The sequence below is a fragment of the Rhinichthys klamathensis genome, unplaced genomic scaffold, assembly GCF_029890125.1.
Source record: "Rhinichthys klamathensis goyatoka isolate OS25496 unplaced genomic scaffold, OSU_Roscu_1.1 h1tg000056l_1, whole genome shotgun sequence".
NCBI lineage: Eukaryota > Metazoa > Chordata > Actinopteri > Cypriniformes > Leuciscidae > Rhinichthys > Rhinichthys klamathensis.
In genome coordinates, this window is record NW_026606601.1 from 4,015,024 (window position 1) to 4,042,693 (window position 27,670).

Sequence of the window (27,670 nt, forward strand, 5' to 3'; positions counted from 1 at the left end):
CCTAAGAAGAATACCATCAGTCATTGGTCAACCTAAATTAAGTTTTTCTATAGCACTTCTCAAAATACTTAGTGTCAGAGCAGCTGAAAATCATGTTTATATACTAAAAAGGAGAAAAGCAGAGGTGGCAAGCAAAACAACTCTATGAGATGTTTGGGTGACGAGGGAGAAAATTAGAACTTTTAGGAACTAAACCTGGAATGACAATGAATGTACATGTGATAAATATATAGTCATATATCATATGTTGTAGTAATAGTCATGTGTTCATTGAATACATCTTTAATATGTATGACTTAAGACAGATTAGGCTATATCCTTATTGTCTCCTAATTTTCAACTAAATGTTTTGTGATTAATGAGCGTGACCGATAACTCAAGTACAGTACTGCATAGCTAAACTAAATTAAGTTTCTCTAGGAATAGTTCAGAGTAGTTGCTTTTATATTTTAATCCATTAACGTTTGTGCATAAAATAAAGAAAATTCTTAGTGTAACCTCGGTATATTTATAATATCCAATAAACACTGAATATCAAATTATTTAAACTAATATCTATTTGTCATTTTATCACTTGTCATATTTATGTAGCCTAATTCATAACCCCCTTTCTTATCACCTCAGAGATATAAGTAGCCTACTAATTGGTCTTGTAGAATTTCAGTGAAGGAACTGGATGATTTGTATTTGCAAATGATGAATGAACCAAATGTGAAAAAAGTGACCCGCGTTAAAATATAATTCGTTACGGTTGGCAGGAGAAAAGTTTATAGTATTATGATTAAAAATGTCATTAGCTCAATGTAAGAATACACTGACTTTGTGTTTTACTTGAGATCCTACAAATAAAAGACCAGATTTGATTACATTGAATTTGAGGTTTGATTTCTTGTCTTTTCTTTTTTCAATGATTTCATCACGCGAGCAGTGTCATTTGTCACCATCTACAAATCATTCAATCATTTGTCACCATCTACAAATATAACTGGATAGCATAATATAATAAACATCTGTTTCACTTCAAGAAACGATATAAATTTGAACAAAGCATTCTGCAAAATATATATTTTTTAAAACTGAACTAGCAGGCCTCTTTTCCCCTCCACCAGGGGGCGCTTAAAGTAAGTTTAAGAAAGTAGGTTTTGAATTTTACTTTGCTTAGTGTTTTAGAAACTACATTTACAAATGAAACTTTGTTCAACAGTTTAAAAAGATCTTGAGTTTTCACCTCTTGCACAACCATAGCTTTCGGCAGAAATGAAACTTGGGCTTTACCCTTTTTCCAGTTTAAAGAAAAGTGATATTAAAATTTGTGTTTACAATTCCACCACTAAATGTAACAACCTTTGCACAACCAGTTCTCAACTAATATGTAATGTTAGACCTTAAGGCTCTATTTTTATAGCCTATATCATGTGAGAAAAGAGCCTGAGGTTTCATAATAAATAAATAACTTTGCTGTGTTCATATTTTAGGATTTTATTTTTTCCAGTTCAAAGAGTGATTTTTCACAACGTAAGAGGCTACAATTGCACAACAAAGATGTTCCTTTCATACAAAATTAATTGGTCGTGATCATTTAATTTAGCATAGGAGCAAAATTAACAAGAGAAAAAAGATTACTGGAAAAAGATTTAGGCAATTCAGTTCAGATGAAAAATGCCTTGGTGTTGATCATAAGTTGATGAAACATGGAAGATGAATGAATTTTAATTGAAATAAAAAAACAAAACAATGGTTGTAAAATTAGACAAGCTTATACTTTTGTTTCACAGCCTTAAATTTGTATCATATTCAACACACCATCTATCCTTCTTGATTAAGGTCCATTAGGATAATTCCATTATCCAGAATTCCTGTGGATTGCCTTCAGTAAAATAAAAATGATATATGATATTGACTACAATTACTGTAAGTAGTGGTCGGTGATATCAAAATGAAAGCATGTGAAACTAATATCTAAAGAAACAAAATATTTACACATGAGACTGCTTCAAAATATTAATGTGTGATCCATGTTTACAAAACTGCAGTTTAAAAAAAACAAAAACCTTTGGCTCAGTTGTCAGCTGATGGAAGTCAGGCTTCTCATGACTTTAGCATTGTGGAACTGAAACGGTAGATGTAGAAAATGTTTGCTTTTATAAGCAAATACCACTTTTTTATCTCTATACGATCAGTCTTCCTTCCTTTTCTGCGTTTTTCTACAGCAGCGTCTCCAGCACAGACCACAGCATTTAAATGTTACTAGAGTTACAATCAGTACAATAAAGAGCAGAAAGCCAATCACATCCAGGCTGTGGTACTGAAGCCAGTTGAGGTCATGGGCAGCAGGTCTCAGATGCTCGGCCCCCTTGTGTCTCATAACAAACTCTGTCCAGTACACAGCGAGATCCAAGGGCTGGATGGGACGGTCATTGTGTATGGCCGACAGCTTCTCCATTTTTTGCTTATAGCTACAGAAGACAGCAAGAGAGATGCATTGAGATTATGAAAGAGAAAAAAAAAAACATGAAAAAAATGATGTTCAAACAGTCACCTGCTGTCATTAATAACTGCATTGAGAGCATCGACCAGTGTTTGTACAGTGATGTCATGGATGTTGAGGATCACTCCCACCCCTCGAGTTGCAACGCGGTGCACGTTGTCACCCTGGTCACCAAAAAGGGGAAGCATCACCATTGGAACACCATGACAGATGCCCTCATAGATTCCATGCGTCCCACCGTGAGTGATAAAGGCTTTTGCTTTGGGGTGACCTTTAATAAATGACATGTGTTAAAGTCACTTATTGCTTTTGACAGGACTAAGTGGATGGTTTATACAGCAGATGATGATGATGATAAAGGCAGTGTTAAAGGGATAGCTCACCTGAAAATGAACATTCTGTCATCATTTACTCACCCTCAAGTTGTTCCAAACCTGTATGAATTTCTTTCTTCTGCTGAACACAAAAGATGATATTTTGAAGAATATGGGTAACCAAACAGTTGATGGACCCCATTGACTCCCATAGTATGGGTAAAAAAAATACTATGGAAGTCAATGGGGCCTATAAACTGTTTAGTTACCCATATTCTTCAAAATATCATCTTTTGTGATGACAGAATTTTCATTTTTGGGTGAACTATCCCTTTAACGTGGGGTCCAAAAGTCTGATTGAGTTTTTTACATTTATTTTTAAAATATTTTTAATTAATTAATTATTATTATTTTTTTTATTTACTTTTTTTGGTATTCAAACCTTATAATGAAAAAATGTAAAACAAGAAGAAGTTTAAATAAAACAAATATTCTTATCAAATAAACAAGTTGTAAACAAGTTGCCATATAAAGAAAATTCTTAGTTTTTCGTATATTCACTTTTGCATCAATTCAACTTTTCACTCAAAGTGTTGTGGTGATCATATCATTTGTAATCAAAAAGTGTATCAAATTAGACGCAAAATGCAAAATAGAAGTCCCTAGCAGCCTTACACCTTTGGATCCCACTGTATAATGAATTGTTCAGTAGTATGTTTTGAGATTCGCATTCGTCATTTATTGATCTTTGCAGGTGAATTTCAAGAGATCAACAGGTGTACAGCCTAGAGCACCATTTTGATTTAAAATTGCCCAGCATTTATACAGCTGACAGATTGCTCATTGGTCCAGCATCAGAGCTAATATAACCACAGTTAATAGGATTAGCTAACATTATGAGTCTGAATGGGTTCTGCTCTCCAGTCATTGCAACCATACCTGACATGCCAGACAAACTAAAGACTTTACACAGCTTGTTTAACAAAAGCTGCTTCTGTGTTCTCGGCTTAATGATCCATGTTGTAGCTGGAATCTGTGGTTGGCTGATCCTTAACTAATCACACAAGGGATAAGCCAAGTGAATCCCTGGATTTCACAATAATAAATGTACCCCCCCCCCCCCCCCCCCCCCAAAAAAAAAAAAAAAAAAAGGGAAACTCACCAAGTAAGTCATTCTGTGGAAGCCACTTCATCAGTTTAACGTTTTCAGGGACATTATCAGGGATCTCACCCGTATACCGCCACAGAACCTAGAAAAAGTGACATTCAGCACACTTTTTTTTTTCCAAAGCAATTTACTGTACAATGACTCCAATGACAGTCCTCCTGAAACTAGTTTATGGACACGTTATACAAGTTATACAATAGTAAAATAATCACAATCCAGTTCACAGTTGAACCAGGTTACCAGACTTGATCTTTAACTACTAGAAGTACCCTTTGTCTGTAATCATTTCAATGTAAGTATGTGGACACTTATGCTATATAATGCTATAAAAATCTATATATTTATATCAAGCCAAATGCATCTGCAAACAATCGAGCTGACCTAGCAGAGTAAAGAAAAGTCTAGATTATCACATTTTCGAAGTTTGACAAACAGAAAATATCCAAATACTCTCAAAAATATAAATGGACTTTTAGAGTTACTGAAAAAGTTACTCAGGTTAACTGATTCAGTGATTCATTACCAGGTAAAAAGTCTTTAAAAAGTGACGGTAAGCTCTTGCTGACAGCAGATTCGTGCTTGGTCTAATAAAAAATACTATCCACTCCAGAAATGCCCCATCCTGGATAGTGCCAAACCCCCCTTTAAGCACGCATGATGACTTTAATGAGAACAAGATGTTCTCCTGGACTTTCTCCCTAGCTATAGCTAAAGCTCTGCGTGCAGCCTCCACTTAGTTATACACTTTAACACACAGGGAAAACAATTGTGTAAGTGGACTCATAAATCCTACAATCCTTAGCAGAGAGATGACTGAACATCTGGGATGCTGAAGAGAATAGGCTCAGGTCACGCACCAGCTCTAAAAGCCTGGCATTAGTACATTTGGGTAGTTGAAAGGATTATTTTACACCTTGTTTGAACACTTAAGTTGCAACAGAATAACTACTATAAGACACTTTGCTTTGCTAAGACCCATTTCTCCCAGTATGTAGTTTTTTTTAAATGTATGCCGTTCCAACTTAAATTCTTTCTTACCCTCTGTGGAATCATACTGAAAGCCTCGAAGAAGATGGCAGCTTTTTCTTTTGGCATGGAAGAGACCAGAGAACCAAGACTGAACACCACAATACCATGCTCTCCAGAACCCTTGACAAATTCCTCCACCTCCTGTAAAAGACGGACAACAAGCCAAAGAATAAGGCAAAATTAACTCATGACACTGTGACATGTATAACTCAACATTGTAAACTAGATATATAGCTGAGAAAAAGCAGACATGTTTACATTATGTACTCACACAGCTTCATAAGCAAGGCCCATTTTATCCCTTAATCAACACCAAAGCATATCTATGTTTTTCTTTCTGGTGTCTTTATAGGCTATATGTGCACACATATTCCACTCATCCACACAAACTGACACAACGTACAACTTATAGTTGTTTTTCTACATGACAGAGGAAAAAAACATAAGAAGTAATTATAATAGTTTTTAAATCTGATTTGATCTCATTTGAAGAATATACTGCAAGTGATTTAAGAATCTATGCTTTAAATGCATAACACAATCACATAGTTTCCAGAGTTTTTTTTAGCTCAGAACTGCTTATTTTTTCAGTAAAAAGAACCTCTGCCTTTGTTTCGGTCCTCACGGAAGGAATGGAGGCTGACAAGTAAAATAACAAAAAGGAAGCAGAGGAGGAGGTTGCATGCCAAAAAATACACGGAACACATCATGTTGCCTTAGGTTAACAATGCCCTGGAGAGGGGAGTCATATTACCATGGGTTATGTTAGGGCAAAGCAACAATGTCAAAACTCAAAAATGGAACCCATATTCCCAGAACCAACACTGACCCCAACCCAAATTTAAAAACAGTGACATAACTTCTTTCCTCCTTAGAAAATCATAGCCTAGAACTAGTAGTTACTCACTACTGAACACGTTTAAGAAATTATATTAACAATGCATTTATAAAAGGCAAAGACCTCATTGTAAAATTGAATTTTTTTAGTATATTTTTTTATCCTGGATAAATATTCTGAATGATCTGATCCAATCTGACCAGTAATGCTGCCCTGAATCATTATCATACACTGTTTGTTCGTTGGCCAGAGGAGAATTGGCCTCCCGACAGAGCCTGGTTTCTCCCAAGGTTTGTTTTTTCCTCTCCATTCTGTCACCTGATGGAGTTTTGGTTCCTTGCCATTGTCACCTTTGGCTTTTGGCTTGCTTAGTTGGGGACACTTACTATTCAACAATATTATTGATCTGCCTGCATTGACACCATTATGAGAACTGAACTGAGCTGGACGACATCACTGTTTTCTCCAGAGCGGCTATATAGCCTATATAAATAAACTAAATTATTAACTTTTTTACAACAAAAATGAACCATCACTGAATTTACTTAAGCTATGATGCTATTTTCTTCTAGATCTGCTGTACAGCAGAAACAAACTCTGTTGCATTATTTACATTATTCTTTATTAATACATTCATTATTACTGTAAAGCTGCTTTGAAACTATCTGTACTGTAAATAGCACTATATAAAAGAAGGTGACTTGACTTGACTTATCCTGACCAAATTCCAAAAAGGCACCTCTGGTGACTTACAGCAGAAAGTAAGGCACTCTTCTGACAGTTGATGCCCCCGATGAGGACCATATTTGGCATGAGAGGTCTGGGGAACTCAAATGTAAAATCATATCTAAACAACCAGATAGCTCCGCGGGAGATGATCTCCTGGTACGTCACATCTGCATCCAGGTATCTTGCAGCAAGTTCATCAAAACTAGAGTACATTATTCGACACAGCACCAGCTCCACGCCACTCATGAAGAAATTCTGAATGCGCTCTACAAAGGTCATTTTGTCAGTGCTGCCAGACTGAAACCGAGGTACGTAGGATGGAGGAGAAGGACACTGTAAAGCCAAAAAGTCAAGGCCGCAAGGTATGCCACGCAGGAAGTAGACAGCAGGGACACCTAGAGCGGTAGCAATAATAGGTCCACATGGCAGGAAGGGATCGGTGAGCACCGCTTCAAAGTTCTCCTCCTTCAGCTTCTGCATTAGAGGTTTGTTGTAAAGCAGCGACTCACATCCTTGCACCTGCGAATCCGTGAAGTTCAGCAGCCGCTCCAATTGGACAATGATGTCCATCATCGCAGGACTACGCTTGAACACACCCTGCTGAAATCCTTTCAAACTGGCGGACAGATCCTCTTTGGAGAGGCTTACCGGGAAGGTTTCGGTGCGGAAGAGCTCTGAACTCTGGATCAAGATGTTGGTCTCAGGCACCAGCAAGAGTATTTCATGGCCTCTCTGGGCCAGTTCGGTCGCCAACACCTTCATGCTGAGCCAGTGGCTGCCTTCAACAGGCATGACCAGCACCCGGCCACCCTCCGCAGGCCTCAGCCAGGCACCCAGCCAGAGCAGCAGCAGCCCTGAACCCAGCCTCCACAACCAGCCCTCCTTCAGCATAACTGGGTCTGCCTAGCCCAGACACAAGCACTGAAAGAAAATGAGAGGAGAGGAGAAAACTCCTCCTCCAGGAAAAGGGGCTGTGTTTAGACTCTCTCGTGTGTGACTGAGAAACAAGAGAGTGAAAGGAAGAACAAGAGGGAATGACATTTATCTGTGTTTTTGGTTGCAGATGTTAATCATGCAAATGATGGAAGGCAGTCAGGATGCCATCCCGTTTCGCCAAAAAAACATTTCCTGAAAGGAGTAACATGCATCTACACAAATCCAATTCTTACAAGAAGAGACAGCACTGTTAAAAATAAATCAACTGGTGTTTTACAAATCTGCGAATTTTATATCCCGTGACCAAATGCCAACTTTATTCATTACAGTTAAGAGACTGAGGTCTTTAAACACTTAAATACAAAATTAAAAGCAGAACCCGCATTTGTACACGTCCAAATACATCACAGTTCTTTGGCGGGGATAACTATGGATTTAGCATTTAGCATCTGAAACCGTTCCTAAGTAAAGTAAGACAACTCAAAGACTAAGTTACAAGCAGCTGAATAAACTCAAGAGCATAAGGAGGAAGCAATGTAACTCCCACCAGCACCTCCCCCTTCCCCTCAAACCCAGCTCGCGTGAGAAGTTCGCCACTCCTTTGCTTTCAATCTCCTCGTGTTCAAGAGATAGCGTGACTAACAATACACCCCCACATGCTTTTTAAATAGCATTCCATAACATTCATATCCACATAGGGTACTTTGCTAACAAAGAGAAACAAACTATATATTTTCTTCAAATTAGTAAGGCAATATTAACACTCTAGTAACTACTATTTACTAAAAAGAAACTCTGATTAAACAATTAAGTAAGTAATAGTGCTCAGTCAAATGTGGTAGTTTACTATTAGCTAAAGAATAAAAAAATTGTTCATATCTCCCAGAGGACTACTACAAACTACTATATATAGGTTCATAATTAATGTGAGTAATGTATAATTAATTCTAAAGTGATTCATTCTAATCAGAGTTTCTTGTTAGTTAATTGTACTTGAATGTTAATCGTGTGTTGCTTTTTTGTTCCTGTGTTATTCATTAATGACGGAACAGTATTCTAAAGTGTTACCAAGTTCTTAGATGAATAAATAAATCCTTAAAAACTACTACTACTACAACTAGTAGTACTACTACTTTTATTATTATATTAGCAGCTCCATGATTTGGGGGATCCATCGGTCAAAAAAGACCACCACTTTTCTATTAGTTCCATTTGTTGGCAAAAGCTTTTTTATTGACCTCATACATGTCCTGATGAAATATTTTGAAGACTAGCCGTAATCTGATTCTACAAACTAACACACACAAATTCCAAGCACATAAAATACTGCCAAATTACAACAAAGTAACCCAGTAAGATCCACTGACCCAGTATGACATGCAAAATCCTACAAAAGCCATTGCTGATTACCATATGCCTCAACAGTAATCATCCCCACCCAGCTACGCTGTGGGAATACAACACTAACAACTGAACTGATGTTTATCTCTTTAGGACTATAGGACTGCAAATATGACAGAGAGAACAGTGACACCTGCAGTCATTTTATGAAATAAGAAAATACTGTGTGAGGAAAAATGGTATCAACAACAATACCAATTGGTGTGCTGTGTTGTACTGCACAGAGTGATTAAACTAAATAAATTGAGTATTCGTGAAGGGTACAGGCAAAAAAAACACTTATTTTACCAAAAGAGTGCCTGATGATCATGCAACTCTATCGTACGCATGGGCATATGCATTTGCCCCTGAAAGGCCAGAGAAGAAATATAGTAACTGCTGCAAATCATTACATACATAGTCTCAACTTATCACCTACTGAAGGGCAATAAAGATTTAACCCATAGCCTACTATTCAAATATGCTTTGTCACTGAAACAATGTTTACAACACACACAACATGGCTTAGTTTGCTGTCTTTGCTGCTTTACCTGTTCATGCATTGTTGTGTGAAGTACATTTAAACCTAATATTTTATAGTTTAAAATGAACAGGTTAACACATCTCTCTGTGGACTTCTCTGTTTTGAACAAGTTTTTTTAGTGACTATTCTCAAATACAAGTGTAAGTCCGACTAATTCGATCCAAGGGCGGCATTCAAATTAGCGGTGAAGGTCACATGCGCGTTCCGTTCTTCCAATGGCAAAGGGATTTATAATTAAATGCAATACATTATCTTATGTATTAACTCGTTTCATCTGACTCCATAAAATGAAAGTGTTTTTCAATGATATCTGTGCATCATTAAATATACGTTAATGTTTGACTATTCCTTTTAACTCCAATGAAAATAAAGTCAAAGTCTGTTAGAATAATCAAATATAACAATTTATTATGTCAGGTAAATGTATTATAACAATTCCATAATCAATTGAAAGATAATCAATGCAAATCATCAAATGTTTTAGGATTAGAGAAATAGATGCAAACCCAACATTTAGGAACTACATGAGCTAGTCCTCATGGGCTATCTGAAATACAGAAAAAGCCACGATTCCTTGCTGCATTCCATTAAATAGCCAGAACTTCTTTTCAATGGTAATTTGCATTCAGGTTACACCTTATTTTGGGGGTAGGGGAGAAAGGCCATTTGTCCACCTTTCTTTGTGTGCCAGTTTCTCTAAACTCTTAAAAACCTTATTTCCTTTTGTTTTACTTATTTGGAAATGAGACATATGTATCACTTACCCTGCGACAGTTTAAATGATACTAAACACAATACTCAATGATAATCATTCACATTAAACCATATATATATTCTTGTGTGAGTTTTAGCTGTTACTGGGTGAAATGTAAATCAGGTGAGACTGCTTGAGGGGGAGGTCGAATGCTGTTTCAGCAAGTTCCTTTGTTTCAATAGACCATGTGGTCAAGACAGTGTCTCCAACCAGTTCTTACAAGGCCAAATGTTAATTTCCAGCTTCAACCAGTTTCCCAGTCTTACATAAGTAACAACCAACAAGTAACAAGAGAAAATCTAAGACCCTAGCAATGAATGACTTAAGTACAAAGTCCACTCTTCTTCTGCCTTCTTTTAATTGGCTGAGATCCTAGGACCTTTGTCACCCTTTCCAGTCTGGGTTCACCCTCAAATAATAAAGTGTCTTTGAAAATGCGTTAGTTTTACATTAGTATATTCTCACAATGTGAGTCTCAAATGTTGTGAATATTTTACATTTCAAAACATTTATCAGGAAAAGTTTACCATGTCATCATATGATTTAGAGTTACACTAGTCTCACCTTTTTCAGTGGGTCAATCAGAATCATTTAGGGATCTCCAGTGGGAAATTGCCCAGGGGTTGTCAATTGATGAATATGTTTGGTTAATGTCGGGTTGAACAACTCCAGCTCATACGAGACTGGAAATGTCTTTGTGATGTAGTGTTTGCCTGGACCTAAACGCATACTGATCTCTGGAATCGCCACTTTCACTGTGTGACCTCTGCGTCCCATCTCTTCTGCCACTGCTTTCACTCCTGTCCAGTGACTTCCATCCATTGGTAACACTAACAGCTTCCGAGTCCAACTGCTCTTCAAAGACGGACACAACATACTGATCACTAGACATAAAACGTGCAGAGCTTAACGTTGATACTTGACCTATGTTCAAAGATACAACCAAGCTGCATTCACGTATTAGCGGTTTAGCTGATTTATGGATTTCCTAAAGAGCTTATTTTCTAGTCTGTCATACAAAGCAAACAGTGACTTCTCAAAACAAAGAGGTACTCTTTGTACCACCTAAATAGACTTAGGATCACCTCAGCTTCTTGGTTGAACAAAATATCAGTCTGCAGAGAAAAGGCTTGCAGCACAAGATGCAGCACAAGTTGATGAAAATACATCCTGTATGAGTTTTGTGTGAAGAATTTTGGGACGTAAGACACAGAAACTGGGCATGCTGCGGTGGTCGAGTCTAATCTACAGCCCGCAGGGCATACATTAATACCAAATACTAAATTCTGATTGGTTGTCAGAAATGTTCTTCCAGGATCATCAAGGATGTTGCTACAGAAACATGTAGAAGCCACATTCACCCAAAATGTCCCTGGTAATGAATTACGTATAGGTTCAGAGTCCCGCTCGTCTTTTGTTTCTTTTTACTGGCTTTTGTCTGGATTCACCTGGAGATACTGTAGTGACTTTAAACATGCTTTAGTTTAATCACACAATACCAGTCCAGAGAGTTGTGAATATTCTACATTCTTATACATTCATCTGGCCTTTTTGAAAAGTTTACCTTTACATCACCTCATTTAGACGGCTTCTAGGTCACATACTGTAACATATACAGATTTGATTGTAGATATCTAGTATACTTGCAGTTAAGTGCCTCAGACCTCTAAGTATCATGTGACAAGCATAGCTGATGCTCACCTTCGTCAGTGGGTTCTTCATTTCACAGTTAATTCCTCCTATGAGATGCATGTTGGGCATCAGGGGTTTGGGGAACTCCAAGATGAAATCATACCGCATTAACCAGACTGCTCCAGTGCTCAGGATCTCAGCCAGGCTCACATCTCTCTGCAGGAAGTTGGATGCCACTTCCTCAAAGGACCAGTAAAAAACCTTACATACTAGTGGTTCCAGCATGCTCACAAGAACGTTCAACACACGCTGACCAAAAGACATGCGGTCTGAGTATAGTGTATGGAAACGTGGGATATATGAAAGAGGGTCTGGACAGGCTGTGGCCGCAGCATCAAGGCCACATGGCAATCCCCTTAACATGTACACCGCAGGTACAGAAAGATTAAGTGCCAATATGGGCCCCGTTGGTAAGGCAGGATCGGTTAAAACAGCATCAAAGTTTTGTGCTCTCAGAAACTCTATAAGCTCCTGGCTCTTGAACAGACTTTCGCTTGTAGAGGCCATTAAGGTAAACATCTTTAACATATTTCCCACCGTTGAAGTCACACTCTCCAGTAGGGATTTCCCTGAGGTTGTCAATTCACGAACTTGCTCGGTCAATATCTCGTCGAACAACTCAAGCTCATATGGGACTGTAAATGTCTTTGTGATTTAGTGTTTGCCTGGACCCAAACGCATACTGATCTCTGGAATCACCACAATCACTGTGTGACCTCTGCGTCCCATCTCTTCTGCCACTGCCTTCACTCCTGTCCAGTGACTTCCATCCATTGGCACCACTAACAGCTTCCCAGTCCAACTGCTCTTCCCAGACGGACTCTGGTCCAGCGCAGCACAAATGACTATACTGATCACTAGACATACAATTACTGCTAAGCGCTTGTTTCTAGACAAAAATTCTTCTCCTGACATAGAGAGCCTCTGTGTGCCTGTTTGTCTCCCTATGTGCAAATATATCAACTGACTGCTTTCACAATTTATTATCAGATAGATAGCAAGCAAGTTGCTTTCCAGCTTGCTAGTGGCTGGACAAAATGATCTGGGAGGAACCTTTATTTATTTATTTAACTATTAAACACATTCATGGTATTACAATAAACAAAGATCTCCAGTGTCTTTTTACAACAAAAATGTGAAGGCTTAACTTGTAGTTTGCAAGTAGTCATGACTGGTTAATAATTTGTCAGTGTCAAAAGAACTTCACTGGCAGTGTTGTTGATCCTTTGACTGTCCAAAAATGCAACCAAGCCATGTTCATTTAGTAGCAGTTTAGCGGGTTAATTAATCTCCTATATATCCTAATTTGTTATCATAAACAAACAGTTGCCTCTCAAGCCAAAGGATACTCTTTGCTCGCGAATCACCTCAGCTTTAACCTCTGAGTTGAACACAGAGTATCAGCAAAAAAAAAAGATTTTATACAAAACGCAGGAATTCTAAGGCCCCGTTTACACGAGACCGCTCGCGGGTGAAAACGAAAAAATATTTTATCAGATGTGCCTTTCGTTGGTTTACACGGCGACAGCGTTTTTGGGGCTTAAAAACGCAAAAGTCTGCTTGACAGTGTTGTTGTTGTGTGGCAGTGCTTCACATTGCCACCTAGCCGCCTGGAGTGCATACTACATCGAATTTCACACACTTTTGCGTCACCATATGCACGCAGATTTCCCACCCATAACACTCGTCTAAACGCAGAATAAAAAGTGATAACGCAACGCCACTTTTGCGTTTTCTCTTCAGATCGTTTCCGTGTAAACATAGCCTAATAAACAAGGCCGATATACACCGGGATTCTTATTTTGTAATGTCTATGCTTACTTCCAGCAGCTCATTCAAACAGATGAGGGGGATAAAACATGCACTCTTACAACCATCTACAACAGTGTTTTTTAACTCCAGTCCTCAGGTTTCACCTCACAGAATGTTTTAGGCTAGATGTCTCCCTATTTAACAAGCTGATGAGTTGAATCAGGTGTTTAATTACCAAGACATCTAAAATATTCTGGAAGGTGGGTCACCTGGACTGGAGTTGAGAAACACTGATCTACAACCTATAACAAAATAAAAACATAATTCATCAACCGCAGATAATAAGCAATGGCTTGGTATAAATATGCAGTATTGATTGTGAATTGCTCTGAAACGGCGAGAACATGCAGTGCTCACATCAATTTCATCATTGCATTTTGAAGTTTAATAATCAATTAGGCTGTAGCTATTGTGATTCCTGTTTTCTCACACCCAAATTTTAGACTTCTTAAAATGGAAGTTATTTGTTTTGTTATACCATTCAAATTATATTTTTTGCATTAAATTTGATCAAACTGAATTTAAGACTTTATAAAAACCCACAGATACCCTGTGACTAATATATCAGTCAGCAGAGCAAAGGCTTCAATATCGTCAGAATGTTTAGCAGACATTGATGAAAATACATACACTGTTAATTATTTCCCTGTTAAATAACAGGAAATTACTGGCAGCAGGGTTACCATTATTTTCCTGTTATTTTAACAGTTTATTCCTGTTACTGTTTTTTTACAGTGCACTCCCCGTAATGTTTTTCAACAGGAATTTACTGTAAATCACAGAAAAAACAGGAAACAACTGGCAGCAGTGATACCATTATTTTCCTGTTAAATCACCATTTATTTTATTTCCATTAAATATTGTTAATTATTTTTAGCATATAGTAACGTGTACCACTGATTGTTATAGACATATTCTAGCTTGAGTTAATACAAGAATAGGCATAATCCATCAGATAACACTTAAGTGAAAGAAAACGAATAGTTCTGTGTTGAAATTAACTTTTTTTATTGTAATACAAACACTGAAAGGTAAATACTTACAAATGTAGGCACACATGGATCAGACCAATCACAGAAATATACTGTATATCATGTTCATTGCTGACATCTGTGGTCGCTGGACGGAAAATAACAACTGTGTCTGTCTTAAACTAGCAAAGACACTTGCGTTTGGCTTTGCGCTGCGTCGGTGCAAGATAAGGCCCTAAACCTCAACATTTAATGTTCCCTGAAATGCTAAAATTCAGCTAAAAAACTCAAACCAAGGATATACACTGTGACTCCTGGTCACATACAATTTTTTACACATAGGCTCAGATTAATCACAAACATTCTCATGTTCATGGCTTAAAAAGTAGCAAATACATTGTTCATTATAACAAAATACTGAACCTCAACACTTAGTGTTACATAAACCACTAAAATTCAACATGTATGAATACATTCAAACCAACACTTAATGGAACTCTTCATCAATAAAGAGCAATAAACAATAAAAACTCTGTCACTGCTTAGACCACTAACCATTTTCTCAAAGCACACAATGAGGATCCTTTGGGTCTGTATATATGAGAGAGAGAGAGAGAGAGAGAGAGAGAGAGAGAGAGAGAGAGAGAGAGAGAGAGAGAGAGAGAGAGAGAGAGAGAGAGAGAGAGAGAGAGAGAGAGAGAGAGAGAGAGAGAGAGAGAGAGAGAGAGAGAGAGAGAGAGAGAGAGAGAGAGAGAGAGAGAGAGAGAGAGATATGAGTTCCATAATTTCACATTTTTAATCCAAAATTAAATCACATGGCTTGACCTAACAAAAGCTCATTTTAGAAACAGAGCCCAAACCAGACAGAATAAAAAAATATTAGAAAGGGTGATGAGTACAATTCATTGAAAGAACAAAAAAAGAATGGCAAGAGCATGGAAGAGGAGTTCAGCATTCTAACTTTGAAAGGCAGTTGAGAATGAACATTAGAATGAATTTCCCCAGCTCCTGAGTCGTTGCTGTTTGAACATATGTGTAATGTATACATCTTACTCACCATTTTCAAATGAAATCCCACTGAAAGTCCATGAGCTTGAGCAAGAGGCTGGCGACGTGTGAATTGACAAAGTTCTTCTGTTTTTCCCCTTTGCAGCCTTTGTCCCTTTTTCTGGGTTTAAACCCACAAAGCGTCTGAAAAATTATACAGTGGTTAAAAATCTAGTAATTCACACAGACTAACAGGCAGCACAACAAAGACAACAAATGTACATGAACTATCCTCAACATGCACTATCTTCTTGCCTCTGTGAATATTGTAAGTTGCACTAAAACTTTCTAAATCAAAGTTAATTGCTAAATCCCATCACCAGACCTGTTAAAACCATGCTTGAGCCACAGCTAGGCCAGAAAAATATGCAGGTGTTAACAGACAATATCTTACCTCTGGATGAATTCAATCGTGCAGGCTGCCTCCTCTTGGTACTGTAGGTTAAAGATGTAAAAACAGGAAAAAAAAGACGCCAGCCCTATCACAAAGGTGGACTGGATCCCTTCGCAAATGATTTGGCCCTCAAGGCTGAGCATCCACCGCTGGAAGCGGCTTCCCGTTTCTCCTGAAACAGAAATGTTTTAACTGTCAAATTTCTGTTTTAGTTTTCATTTTGAATAGTTTAGTTTGATACCATTGAATTCACTACATACAACACTAAAGCCAACTGTCCTATCTAAACCAACTTACCAAGAAGTATCAGACGAGGAGTTGCAGGTATAAAGAGTGAACTCTCAAGGTCAGCTGCAGTGGCATATCCCTAGGACATAGAACAAATTAAACACAATATTAATGACATAAGACTACCACTGATTGAGATAGATATTTAGAATGAGAGATGGAGAGACAGGAAGAGATAGATAAAGAGAGATGGGATATAGAGAGATAGAGATATAAATCCTGGGATATCATCTTGAACAGCAGTGTGATCAGGGATGGTATCCTGCATCTGTAATAAAAAAAACAAACAAGAAAACAAATGTAAACATTGATCTACAACTCAATGATAATCAAAACAGCAAAAAAATAAAATAATAGGGTGCACTATACCAAGGCAATTAAAAGAGAATAGCTGTTCACATAGCTAGATACTGCACTAGCCCTATCAGTAATAGCTGTTTTTGCTGGATTTACCTCATTGATAGGCTAAAACCTGCACATAAAATAGTCACACCAGCATGTCTGGTACGTTAGCCCAAACAGCTATAGCGCTATAATCCATCAAAGACGAGCAGCTGACATGAATTCATTAAATACTTGGACCAACTAGACCAACTAAGTTAACGTTATCTAGCATAATAAACAGCTAGCTGCTATCAGTAAATAGATTTATGTTAGCCGTTTGATTTTCAGGATGAATCTGCTTTAACCAGACATGCACATGCCAAGAATGCCACACAAACTTGACCACGGGAATGCTACTTAGAGTTATAGGCGTAACGTAATGTTAGCCTATTGTTTATAGATTTAGATCGTATACATAAATGGACATTAAAATAAGCGCATTGTTTCTAAAAAATTAATGGACAAACTATCGAAATCACCTAGGCTCATTAGCAGCTAGCTAGCGTTACGTTACTTCATTTCATGTGGTGTAAGTCCGTGGCGTTTAGTAACTTATACATCAACATCACTGATAGATGTTAAAACTATATATGACTTTCAAGAAACTCTCTCACCGGATTATTGTGATTTTGGTCGATGTAACCACCGCGATCCTCCTCCGACATGGATCTCCGTGTTCGTTGCCGGCAGGTTCAAATGCCTTCTACGCTCCTTCCCAGAATTAAAAAAATACTGTATGAACATGTTATTTCAAATAGTGGCGCCAATAGACTGGTGGCGCGGGCGCCTGCCAGCGTGCTATACATGATACGAATATGTACACCTTGTTCAGAAAGAAGAGGGGAGACACACCCACCCACACACACACACACACATTGGGAGCGCAGTTCCTCAACTAAAACGTTAGGCCTTCTCGCGTAAAATCCGGAGTGTAGGGTATTAACAGTTAATAAAAAGCTATTACACCCACGAATCACGATAACAAACACATTTGCCCATGCACAGAAAACACCGCAAACTTTCTTATTTCTGTCTGTGGAATAGGCTATGCAAGATTATTCTTGATAACATTTGCAGTAGAGAAATCAGGTGTTTAATTCTAATCTTCATTCAGTAAATGCATACAATTAGTTTGTTAGTCATGGATTGCACCGTCGACTATTGATTGAATCAGTCGTTGTTTAGCAACCTAAAAAACCGAAATGAAATTGCTAACTTCTCTGATATAATAACTTTTTTATATAATAAGCATAAAATTGCATATCGGCATTTATCTCCAAACATACCAGACCATACTCTATCTGACATCTTTGCTTGAATTTTCGATTTTGCGGTTAAATAACAAAAATGAGGTGTTATTTAACAATGAGGTGTTAAATAACAAAAATGAGGTGTTATTTAACATATATTCCCTAAAATTAACAGTAAGTCGCAGTTATTAAAAATAACAGGTTAATCATGTTGAAATTTGGGTGTAAATTAACAGAAACATTTTACAGTGTAGCCTATACAGTTTAGTGTGAAGAATCAGGGCATAAGATGAAGGGTCCAGGCAGACTGTGGTGGTCAAGTTTAGTCCAATAAGTATCACAATAAGTCAAGTCTTGATTTTGCAGAGTAGGCATGTTGGGTCATCAGGTTTTGGAAGAAAAAAAAATTCCAACTTTTATCCCTACTCCTAACCTTAACCCTAACCATATAAACTACAGGAAAATTATACTGTAGGTTGTTAAGAATGGTGTACATGCCCCCTAAATCATGCCCCCATTTATCATGTCCTGAAAAGTTGACCTGTTCTTCACCTATTTTAATCTGTTTCTAGTCATGTAGCATACAGACTTGATTGTTGATATAGGCTACTCCAGTTCGTGCTTTGAAACTCTGAGTATCATGTGATGAGTATAAAGGTGATGCTCACCTTTGTCAGTGGGTTTCTTCTTTCACAGTTAATTCCTCCTATGAGATGCATGTTGGGCATCAGGGGTTTGGGGAACTCCAAGGTGAAATCATACCGCATTAACCAGACTGCTCCAGTGCTCAGGATCTCAGCCATGCTCACATCTCTCTGCAGGAAGTTGGATGCCACTTCCTCAAAGGGCCAGTACATAAACTTACATGCTAGTGGATCCAGCATGCTCACAAGAACGTTCAACACACGCTGACCAAAAGACATGCGGTCTGAGTTTTGTGTAAAGAAATGTGGGATATATGAAGGAGGGTCCGGACGGGCTGTGGCCGCAGCATCGCATGGCAATCCCCTTAACATGTACACCGTAGGTACGGAAAGATTATATGCCAATATGGGCCCCATTGGTAAGGCAGGATCGGTTAAAACAGCATCAAAGTTTTGTGCTCTCAGAAACTCTATAAGCTCCTGGCTCTTGAACAGACTTTCGCTTGTGGAGACCATTAAGTTAAACACCTTTAACATAATTCCCACTGTTGAAGTCACACTCATCAATAGGGACTGCCCTGGTGCTGTCAATTCACGAACATGGTCCTCCATAATTTGGCTGATTAGATCTTGCCCATACGAGACTGGAAATGTCTTTGTGATGTAGTGTTTGCCTGGACCCAAACGCATACTGATCTCTGGAATCACCACAATCACTGTGTGACCTCTGCGTCCCATCTCTTCTGCCACTGCTTTCACTCCTTCTGTCCAGTGACTTCCATCCATTGGCACCACTAACAGCTTCCCAGTCCAACTGCTCTTCCCAGACGGACTCTGGTCCAGTGCAGCACAACTGACTATACTGATCACTAGACATAAAATTGCTCTGAAGTGCATCTTTCTAGCCAAAAATATTTTAAAAAGACTGACGCTGTGAAGCTTTACCTCCGTGTGTCCGTTTGTCTCACTATGGCGCTTTTCCACTACACAGTACCAGCTCGCCTTGGCTCGGCTCGACTCGACTCGCCTTTGTTTGGTTTTCCACTGTGTAAAAGTTGTACCTGTACGGTACCTGCTTTCGGGTACTTTTTTTCGTACCACCTCTAGAGAGGTTCTTCTTCTTCTTCTGTTAATTTTTTGGCAGTTTACAGTCAAAGTGTATTACCGCCATCTACTGGGCTGAGATGCAATTTACATTTACATTTACCTTTATTCATTTAGCAGATGCTTTTTTCCAAAGCGACTTACAAATGAGAACAATAGAAGCAGTTAAACTAACAGTAGGACAACAATACGTAAGTGCTATAACCCCTCTCAGTTTAATTTTAGTGCAGTTTTTTTTTTTTTATAGAATAGAAGAGAAGAGAAAGTGTTAATTCTACTGAATCAAGTGCTGCCGAAAAAGATATGTCTTCAGCAGTTTCTTGAAAGTGGCTACTGACTCAGAAGCTCTGGTTGAGTTAGGCAGATCATTCCACCAACAGGGAACAGCCATGGTAAAGGTCTGAGAAAGAGATTTTGTGCCTCTTTGAGATGGTACCACAAGACGACATTCGCTAGCAGAGCGCAGGTTTCTGGATGGCATATAAGTCTGAAGTAATGAGTTTAGGTAAGAGGGAGCAGTGCCAGTGGTTGTTCTGTAGGCAAACGTCAGTGCCTTGAATTTAATGCGAGCGGCAACTGGCAACCAGTGCAATTGTGTGAGGAGAGGAGTGACGTGTGCTCTCTTCGGCTCATTGAAGACTACTCTGGCTGCAGCATTCTGGATCAATTGTAGAGGTTTGACAGAGCAAGCTGGAAGACCAGCCAGGAGAGCATTACAATAGTCCAGTCTGGATAAAACAAGTGCTTGGACAAGGAGTTGTGTGGCATGCTCTGTAAGGAAGGGCCTGATCCTCCTAATGTTGTGCAAGGCAAATCTGCCGGACCGGGCAGTTCTAGCAATGTGGTCTGTGAATTTCAACTGATCATCAATTACAACCCCAAGGTTCTTAGCTGACCTTGATGGAGTTATGGATGACGAGCCTAGCTGAATGGAGAAGTTGTGATGAAGTGTTGGGTTGGCCGGGACCACAAGTAGCTCTGTCTTCGCAAGGTTTAGTTGAAGGTGGTGGTCCTTCATCCAGCCAGAAATGTCTGTCAGGCAGGCTGAGATACGAGCAGCTACCAGACAATCAATGAATGTCATTCACAAAAAATAAATAAATAAAATAAAATAAAAAATTAAATCCTATTTGCTAGTTTTGTTTCTTTGATAAATGTTATCATAGCATTAGTGATGTTTCCTGATCTATTCTCACATAATAATGTTTCTAACGAAAAGGCTTTTTTTGACTGCATTCACTTCCCTCTTCAGTTTTTCTCTTTGTCTGGAGAATCGTATGCACCTTAAAAGAACATGATCTACATCCTCTCTCACTCCACATATCTCACATTTCCCAGATGGATGTTTATGTATAATGTGTAAACTATTATTTAAAGTCTCCATGAATTCAAAATTGACCATACTTACTTTGTTTGCCTAAATTGATCGTTTTGTGGTGAACAATTCATCCATGCAAGTCAATCCACACAAAAAAATTTTTTGGCTTCGTAATCTTTAATCAAAATCTGAAATTTCCCCTCCCCTCTGCGTTGGAGGACCTTGCCTGATGACGTAGGTTTCACGGTTTGGGTGTCTGCTTAACATCCGTAATCACGCCCCTCCAACTGACAGTAGACAGGCTGAATGAAAACACCTACTTTTCTAGATCCAATCAGGTGCTAGTTGGGGAAAAAGCCACGCCCACCATTTTGCCTCATTTAGTATTCCGTTTCTCTCGGAAATACGTCACAACACTGGAGAAAAGTCGTTTGCAACTTCCGGTTCACGGGGACTTTAAACTAGTATGGCCTATTTTCATTCTTGTAAACCAAACCTCTTCATGTCTGTTTGAATAACTATGTTTGCTACTTGAAATATCTTTTTGTATATTGTGTAAATGTGTACCTTTCTTCTCCTTATCCCATTTATCTTGCCATATCTTGTTAACTTTTTGTTTCTCCGGTGAGGTTCTGAGCGAGCTGAGGTGATACTAAAAAGTGACGTGAAAAACAATGCCGACTGCTGATTGGTCAGAGAGAATCGTCACTATTCACTGCGTCATCATTACACGCGCCAGATGGAGTATCCAGAATAACCCCGCCATTTTTAAATAGTTTGGCCAGAGATAGTTACTAAACTTACTACTATTATTTATGGCAACTCGGAAGAATACGCCGTGGTCAAACGAGGAGGTGCAGACATTCCTTGGCGAAGAGGATCCAGAGAGAGCTTGATGGGGCAACGAGGAACGAACTTTTACAGTCTATGGGAACGAAAGGCGTTGCTATGACGACCGGGTACTATTTGTGGCCTGTACTTTCTGCAATGGAAAACGGAGCGAAAAGCGAGCCGAGTCGAGCTGGTACTGGTAATGGAAAAGCGTACTGGTACTGGTATATGTGCAATATGTCAACTGGTTGCTTTTTATTTACGATCAAATAGACAGCAAGTAGATTGTTTTCCAGGTTTTGAGTGGCTAGATACATGTGGGTTCACAGAGTCTGCCAGTTGCAGACAGACTTTGCTGGTTAATGATTAATAATAATAGTGTAAACAGAACTGCATTATTGGTAGTGCTGTTTTGATGTTTTAACTAAGTTCAAAGATGCAACCAATCCACAAAACATATTCAGGCAGAGGCAGTAGAAATTTAGCTGATTTATGGATTTCATAAAGAGCTTATTTTCTAATTTGCCATCGTAAGAAAGCAGTGGCTTCTCAAGTCAAAAGATATCCTTTGAATAGAATGACAGCCTGTATAAGAGATGAGTTAAATCAAAACTCATCTCTTATAGAGCCTGTTTGTCATTCCAAGTAATCAGAAGCTTCTCAAGACAAAGAATACTCCTTTTTCCCCCTGATGAAGTGCAAAAATCACCTCAGTGTTAACCTCAAAACCTTAAATTAAATCTTAAAAGCACCCCTTAAAGGGACAGTTCACCCAAAACTGAAACCTCTTTAATTTACTCACCTTCACGTTTTTACAAAACTGTATGACTTTTTCTTCTTTGTAACAATAAGATAATAAAAGTATATCAAAATATACAAATATAAAAATACATTTTAAGAAATATCTGAGACATCTTGTCCATAAAATGGAAGCAAATTGTCCCTAAAACAGTTTGGTTACCAACATTCTTAAATTTATATTCTGTGTTTCGCAGAAGAAAGGCACATGGTTTTGCAACACCATAAGGGTGAGCAAATTATTATAGAAATATACATTTTTGGATGAACTATCCCTTTAAGCTTTAAACCCACTTCTATGCCTGGTGTAGTAAACAGTTGAAGCAAACATTTTTGTGACACCTATTTAAATAAGCATCCATTCAAATATCTGCAAACACATCCCTCTACTCACCTTAATCAGAGGCCGTTTCACGGCACAGTTAATCCCCCCGATTAGAACCATGTTTGGCATCAAGGGTTTAGGAAACTCCAGGTTGAAATCATACCGCAGCAGCCATAGAGCTCCACTTTGCAGGATCTCCACCACACTTACATCTCTCTGCAGGAAACGGGAGGCTACATCCTCAGTAGACCAATATATCAGTCTGCAGAACAAAGGCTCCAAGATGCTCACTAGAACGTTCAGCACACGTTGACGAAAAGACATACGGTCCGAATAGTGTGTAAAGAACCGTGGGATGTAAGAGGGAGGGTTTGGGCAGGCTGTGGCCGTCGAGTCTAGTCCGCAGGGTAAGCCTCGCAACATATAGACAGCAGGCAAGGAGAGGTTATAAGCCAGGATGGCACCAGTTGGCACAGTTGGGCTGGTGAGTACCGCATCAAAATTCTGCTTCCTCAGGAAATCCACAAGCTCTTGGTTTAAGAGGAGACTCTCAGCTGTGGCCCTTTGGAGGTCCACAAATGTCCTCATGTTACTGATTCTGGTGCTGATCTTCTCCAACAGAGGCTGCTGCTTATTATCCATCACCTCAGCATTTCGAGCTTTGAGTTCATCCAGTTGTTGCTGTCCATATGGAACCGGAAACGTTCTAGTAGCGTAGTGTTTACCAGGTCCTAGCAGTATACTGACCTCTGGAATGACCACCATCACTTTGTGACCCCTGCGACCCATCTCCTCTGCTACGGCTTTCACACCAGTCCAGTGACTTCCGTCCATGGGCACCACTAAAAGCGAACCAGTCCAACCAGTTTCTCTGGGATGTGTCGTCTCTCCCACATCTGCAAAAGCAAGCAAGAGGCACCCTACAAATGCAACCGATTTCATCTTTAGGTCTTCATGTTTAAAGGGTGTATTTGAGGAGAGATGCATTCTGCTAATGATTCCTCAAGGTCTTGTGCAGAACTCTCTGTGAATCTCCCACTTCACTGTATTTAACAAACTGGATCAAGGCTTATTTTTCTGTGTGAATTCCTTGCAGGATTAACCAACTGTGTGGTCAGGCCGGGACCACTCTTAAAAGTGAAGCAGAAAGAGAAAAAATTTCAATTTGACACTAGAGCCAATACATGTCTCACAAAGACCCTGGCAAAAATGGAGGTACAAAGTCCTGCTTATCTTTTGTTTTCTTTTTACTGGCTGAAATCCCATGACCTTTGTTACCCTTTCCAGCCTGGGTTAACCTGCAGATAATAAAACTAGATAATGACTTTGAGTTTTAAACTGAGGTTTACATTTTCACACAACCCGAGGGCTGAGGACCTCCTTGTTTTAGAGTAAATGCAAATTCAAAAATTATATTTACTGTCGTTACATGTCGAACCCCCGAAATGGAAAAAGGTCAATTGTCAATGGGACAGAAACATTTTAATATACATTGCCTTTTTCAGGAAGTGTTTTGAAAATGGACTTAAGTCTGACCACAGGGTGGTGCCATTACATCACATGGCAACCAAACCAAATCAAAGGAGCGGATCTAGAAAATTATTTATAGGGTGGCGGTCCGTGTATCATCTGATCATTTGATTTCCAATTTGAAATGAAATAAGCAGAAATGAGAAAACGGCATCTTTATTCGTTTTTTTATTTTTTAAAAAACGAAAAAATGAGATTTCGGTTTGATTTTTCGTTTTTTCACAGGCAAAAAATGAATACATGACTTCAAAATTCGTTTTCCACATGTGGGCGGTCATGAGACGCCCCCTTCCGCTGATTGGGCAAGTAAATCTGAGCATGTGACGTCATCAGTCGTCGCTCAGGTCTGTTCAACAAAATAATAGTCCTCAACGGTAATCTACCCATTAAGGAAGTAATTTGTCTTTTTGAAAACCCAAACAAATCCTTAGAATCTACTGGCAAATCCTTGTGGCAAACGTTTACTTTCACAAACAAAGGTTTCTTAAGAAAATTCCTACTTTTAAAGATTTCTTATGTGAAGTAAAATATTTAATCAAATCACTAAGAATAATTGATAATAGAAAATGTTCTTCTTTTTTGAAGAAATATAGAGATAGTTTATGTACCATGATTAATATCTGTTTGCTGTTTCTTTTTTCCCCTTTTTTTCTTCTTTGTTTAGCTCTTTCCATTATGATTGTGCACTAATGAGTTTACTTGTTTAATATACATTGTTGGAAATGTTTTAGATTTCTAAAAGATGTGTGTTTGCACTATTGAATTTTTTTTAAATAAAAATAAATAAATAAATAATAATAATAATAGTCCTCTACTACCGCTTCTTAAACTGTACAGGGCAGGTCCTAGATTGGGCTTTCTTCTGTGCAACTTAACGCGTTTCACAGAAATATTTACATCAGAAATATTAAATATTAGTCTGCCACCAGCCTGTTTAATTTAGCTGTGCGGAGTTAAATCTGTGTGGTGCTGCGCTAGACAGCGCAGAGCTGGTGAGGCACAGACCAGTGTTCAGTCAGCAGTCACAACTTTTCTTTTAGACAGTATAAGCTCCGTTTTGGACACGGGATGGTCATTGCAAATACTGTAATTATGCCAATCGGCTGAGGGTGGGTACCGATGATGGTGAAATAAAATTTTACTGAAACTGTAATCATAGCCGCGACCCGCGAGAATGAGATTGATCACTATAATGATTGACAGGATGATAGTGGAGGCAATTAAAGGGGCAAGATAACTTCTGTTAACAAAAAAAAAAGTGTTTAATATAAGTGACTTTGTCTTTGTTTTATTGTTTTCAATAAAATAATAGTGAACGGTTGACCACAAACTGAGCCTTCGTTTTAGTTTTAAAGGGCAATTTCCAAATATCTGTTATTTATTTGTTATAATAAGGGGATTTTGGGTCACCCGTCTTATTAATAGTATATTTGGTAATAAAAAGTTTTTTTTAATTTATTTATTGTGTTTTCATTAAAAATATAGGCCTATCATAACAACTTATAAAGATCAAAATCTACAGAAGACGTTAACATTTTGATGTTAGACTGTGTAGACATTGATGTTTGACATTTTGAACAATATGAATTGAGTTGGGCCAACTCAATTTTGGAAAAATTTAATTCTAAATATTAATTATTGAGTTGAGCCAACTTAATTTTGAACAATTTAAATTGAGTTGGGCCAACTCAATTTTAGTAAATTTAAATGCTAAATATTAATATAGATCTGCATTTAACTCTGCACAGCTAAATAAAAAAGGCTGGTGGCAGACTAATATTTAATATTTCAGATGTAAATATTTCTGTTAAACGCGTTAAGTTGCACAGAAGAAAGCCCAATCTAGGACCTGCCCTGTACAGTTTAAGAAGCGGTAGAATATTAAATATTAATATTTAGAATTAAAATTTTCTAAAATTGAGTTGGCACAACTCAATAATTAATATTTAGAAATAAAATTTTCCAAAATTGAGTTGGCCCAACTCAATTCAAATTGTTCAAAATGTCAAACATCAATGTCTACATAGTCTAACATCAAAATGTTAATGTCTTCTGTAGATTTTGATCTTTATAAGTTGTTATCATAGGCCTATATTTTTAATGAAAACACAATAAAAAAAACAAAATTTTATTTAAATAAAAAAAATTAAATTACAAAATTTTATTAAAATTTTCTAAAATTAAGTTGGCCCAACTCAATTTAAATTGTTCAAAATTAAGTTGGCCCAACTCAATAAATAATATTTAGAATTTAAATTTTCTAAAATTAAGTTGGCTCAACTCAATAATTCATATTTAGAATTTACATTTTCTAATATTGAGTTGGCCGAACTCAATTTAAATTGGTCAAAGTTAAGTTGGCCCAACTCAATTAAATTGGTCAAAAATTAAGTTGGCTCAACTCAATTTGAGAATTTTAATTCTAAATATTATTTATTGAGTTGGGCCAACTCAATTTTAGTAAATTTAAATTCTAAATATTAATTATTGAGTTGAGCCAACTTAATTTTGAACAATTTAAATTGAGTTGGGCCAACTTAATTTAATTTGTTCAAATAAAGTTGGCTCAACTCAATAAATAATATTTAGAATTTAAATTTTCTAAAATTAACTAGGCCCAACTCAATTCAAATTGTTCAAAATTAAGTTGGCTCAACTCAATAAATAATATTTAAAATTTCTCAAATTAAGTTGGCCCAACTCAATTTAAATTGGTCAAAGTTAAGTTGAACCAACTAAATTTAAATTGGTCAAAATTAAGTTGGCTCAACTATATTTGAGAAAATTTTAATTCTAAATATTATTTATTGAGTTGGGCCAACTCAATTTTAGTAAATTTAAATTCTAAATATTAATTATTGAGTTGAGCCAACTAGGGATGGGACGAAATATCGTTTGACAAAATATCGCGATACAAAACGTGACGAAACGCATCGAGGTCGAAAAAAAATGGATCGCGAAATAAAGATAGATGGCACTGCTGCATGATTTGCGTAGTATATAAATAATTTAGTGTATTATATGTGTGTGTGTATGTATATGGGGCAGACATACAGTCTATGGTGGCAGGCTGGCAGCACCATCTGCTGATCAAGCAGGGTA

At 37.8% G+C, this 27,670-nt stretch overlaps 1 protein-coding gene and 1 long non-coding RNA gene across 4 annotated transcripts; both read right to left on the minus strand.

Annotated features, from left to right (window-relative positions):
- Window positions 1-1,913: 1,913 nt before the first annotated feature.
- ugt1b1 (UDP glucuronosyltransferase 1 family, polypeptide B1) lies at window positions 1,914-24,179 on the minus strand. Of its 3 annotated transcripts, none has more exons than XM_056248726.1 (5): window positions 23,108-24,179; window positions 5,009-5,140; window positions 3,965-4,052; window positions 2,540-2,759; window positions 1,914-2,456 (listed from the first exon to the last, which is right to left on the minus strand). In XM_056248726.1, exons 1-5 carry the CDS (start codon window positions 24,023-24,025, stop codon window positions 2,177-2,179), a joined length of 1,638 nt encoding a protein of 545 aa, XP_056104701.1. In that variant the 5' UTR covers window positions 24,026-24,179; the 3' UTR covers window positions 1,914-2,176. The 3 variants fall into 3 exon arrangements, with proteins under 3 accessions (XP_056104701.1, XP_056104702.1, XP_056104703.1); XM_056248727.1 differs by lacking the exon at window positions 23,108-24,179 and adding an exon at window positions 18,687-19,574; XM_056248728.1 differs by lacking the exon at window positions 23,108-24,179 and adding an exon at window positions 6,591-7,503.
- LOC130083611 (uncharacterized) lies at window positions 15,607-17,470 on the minus strand. Its single transcript, XR_008806859.1, has 4 exons — window positions 17,383-17,470; window positions 16,394-16,652; window positions 16,097-16,268; window positions 15,607-15,846 (listed from the first exon to the last, which is right to left on the minus strand). It is a non-coding gene; the product is annotated as an uncharacterized LOC130083611 (long non-coding RNA).
- Window positions 24,180-27,670: the final 3,491 nt, after the last annotated feature.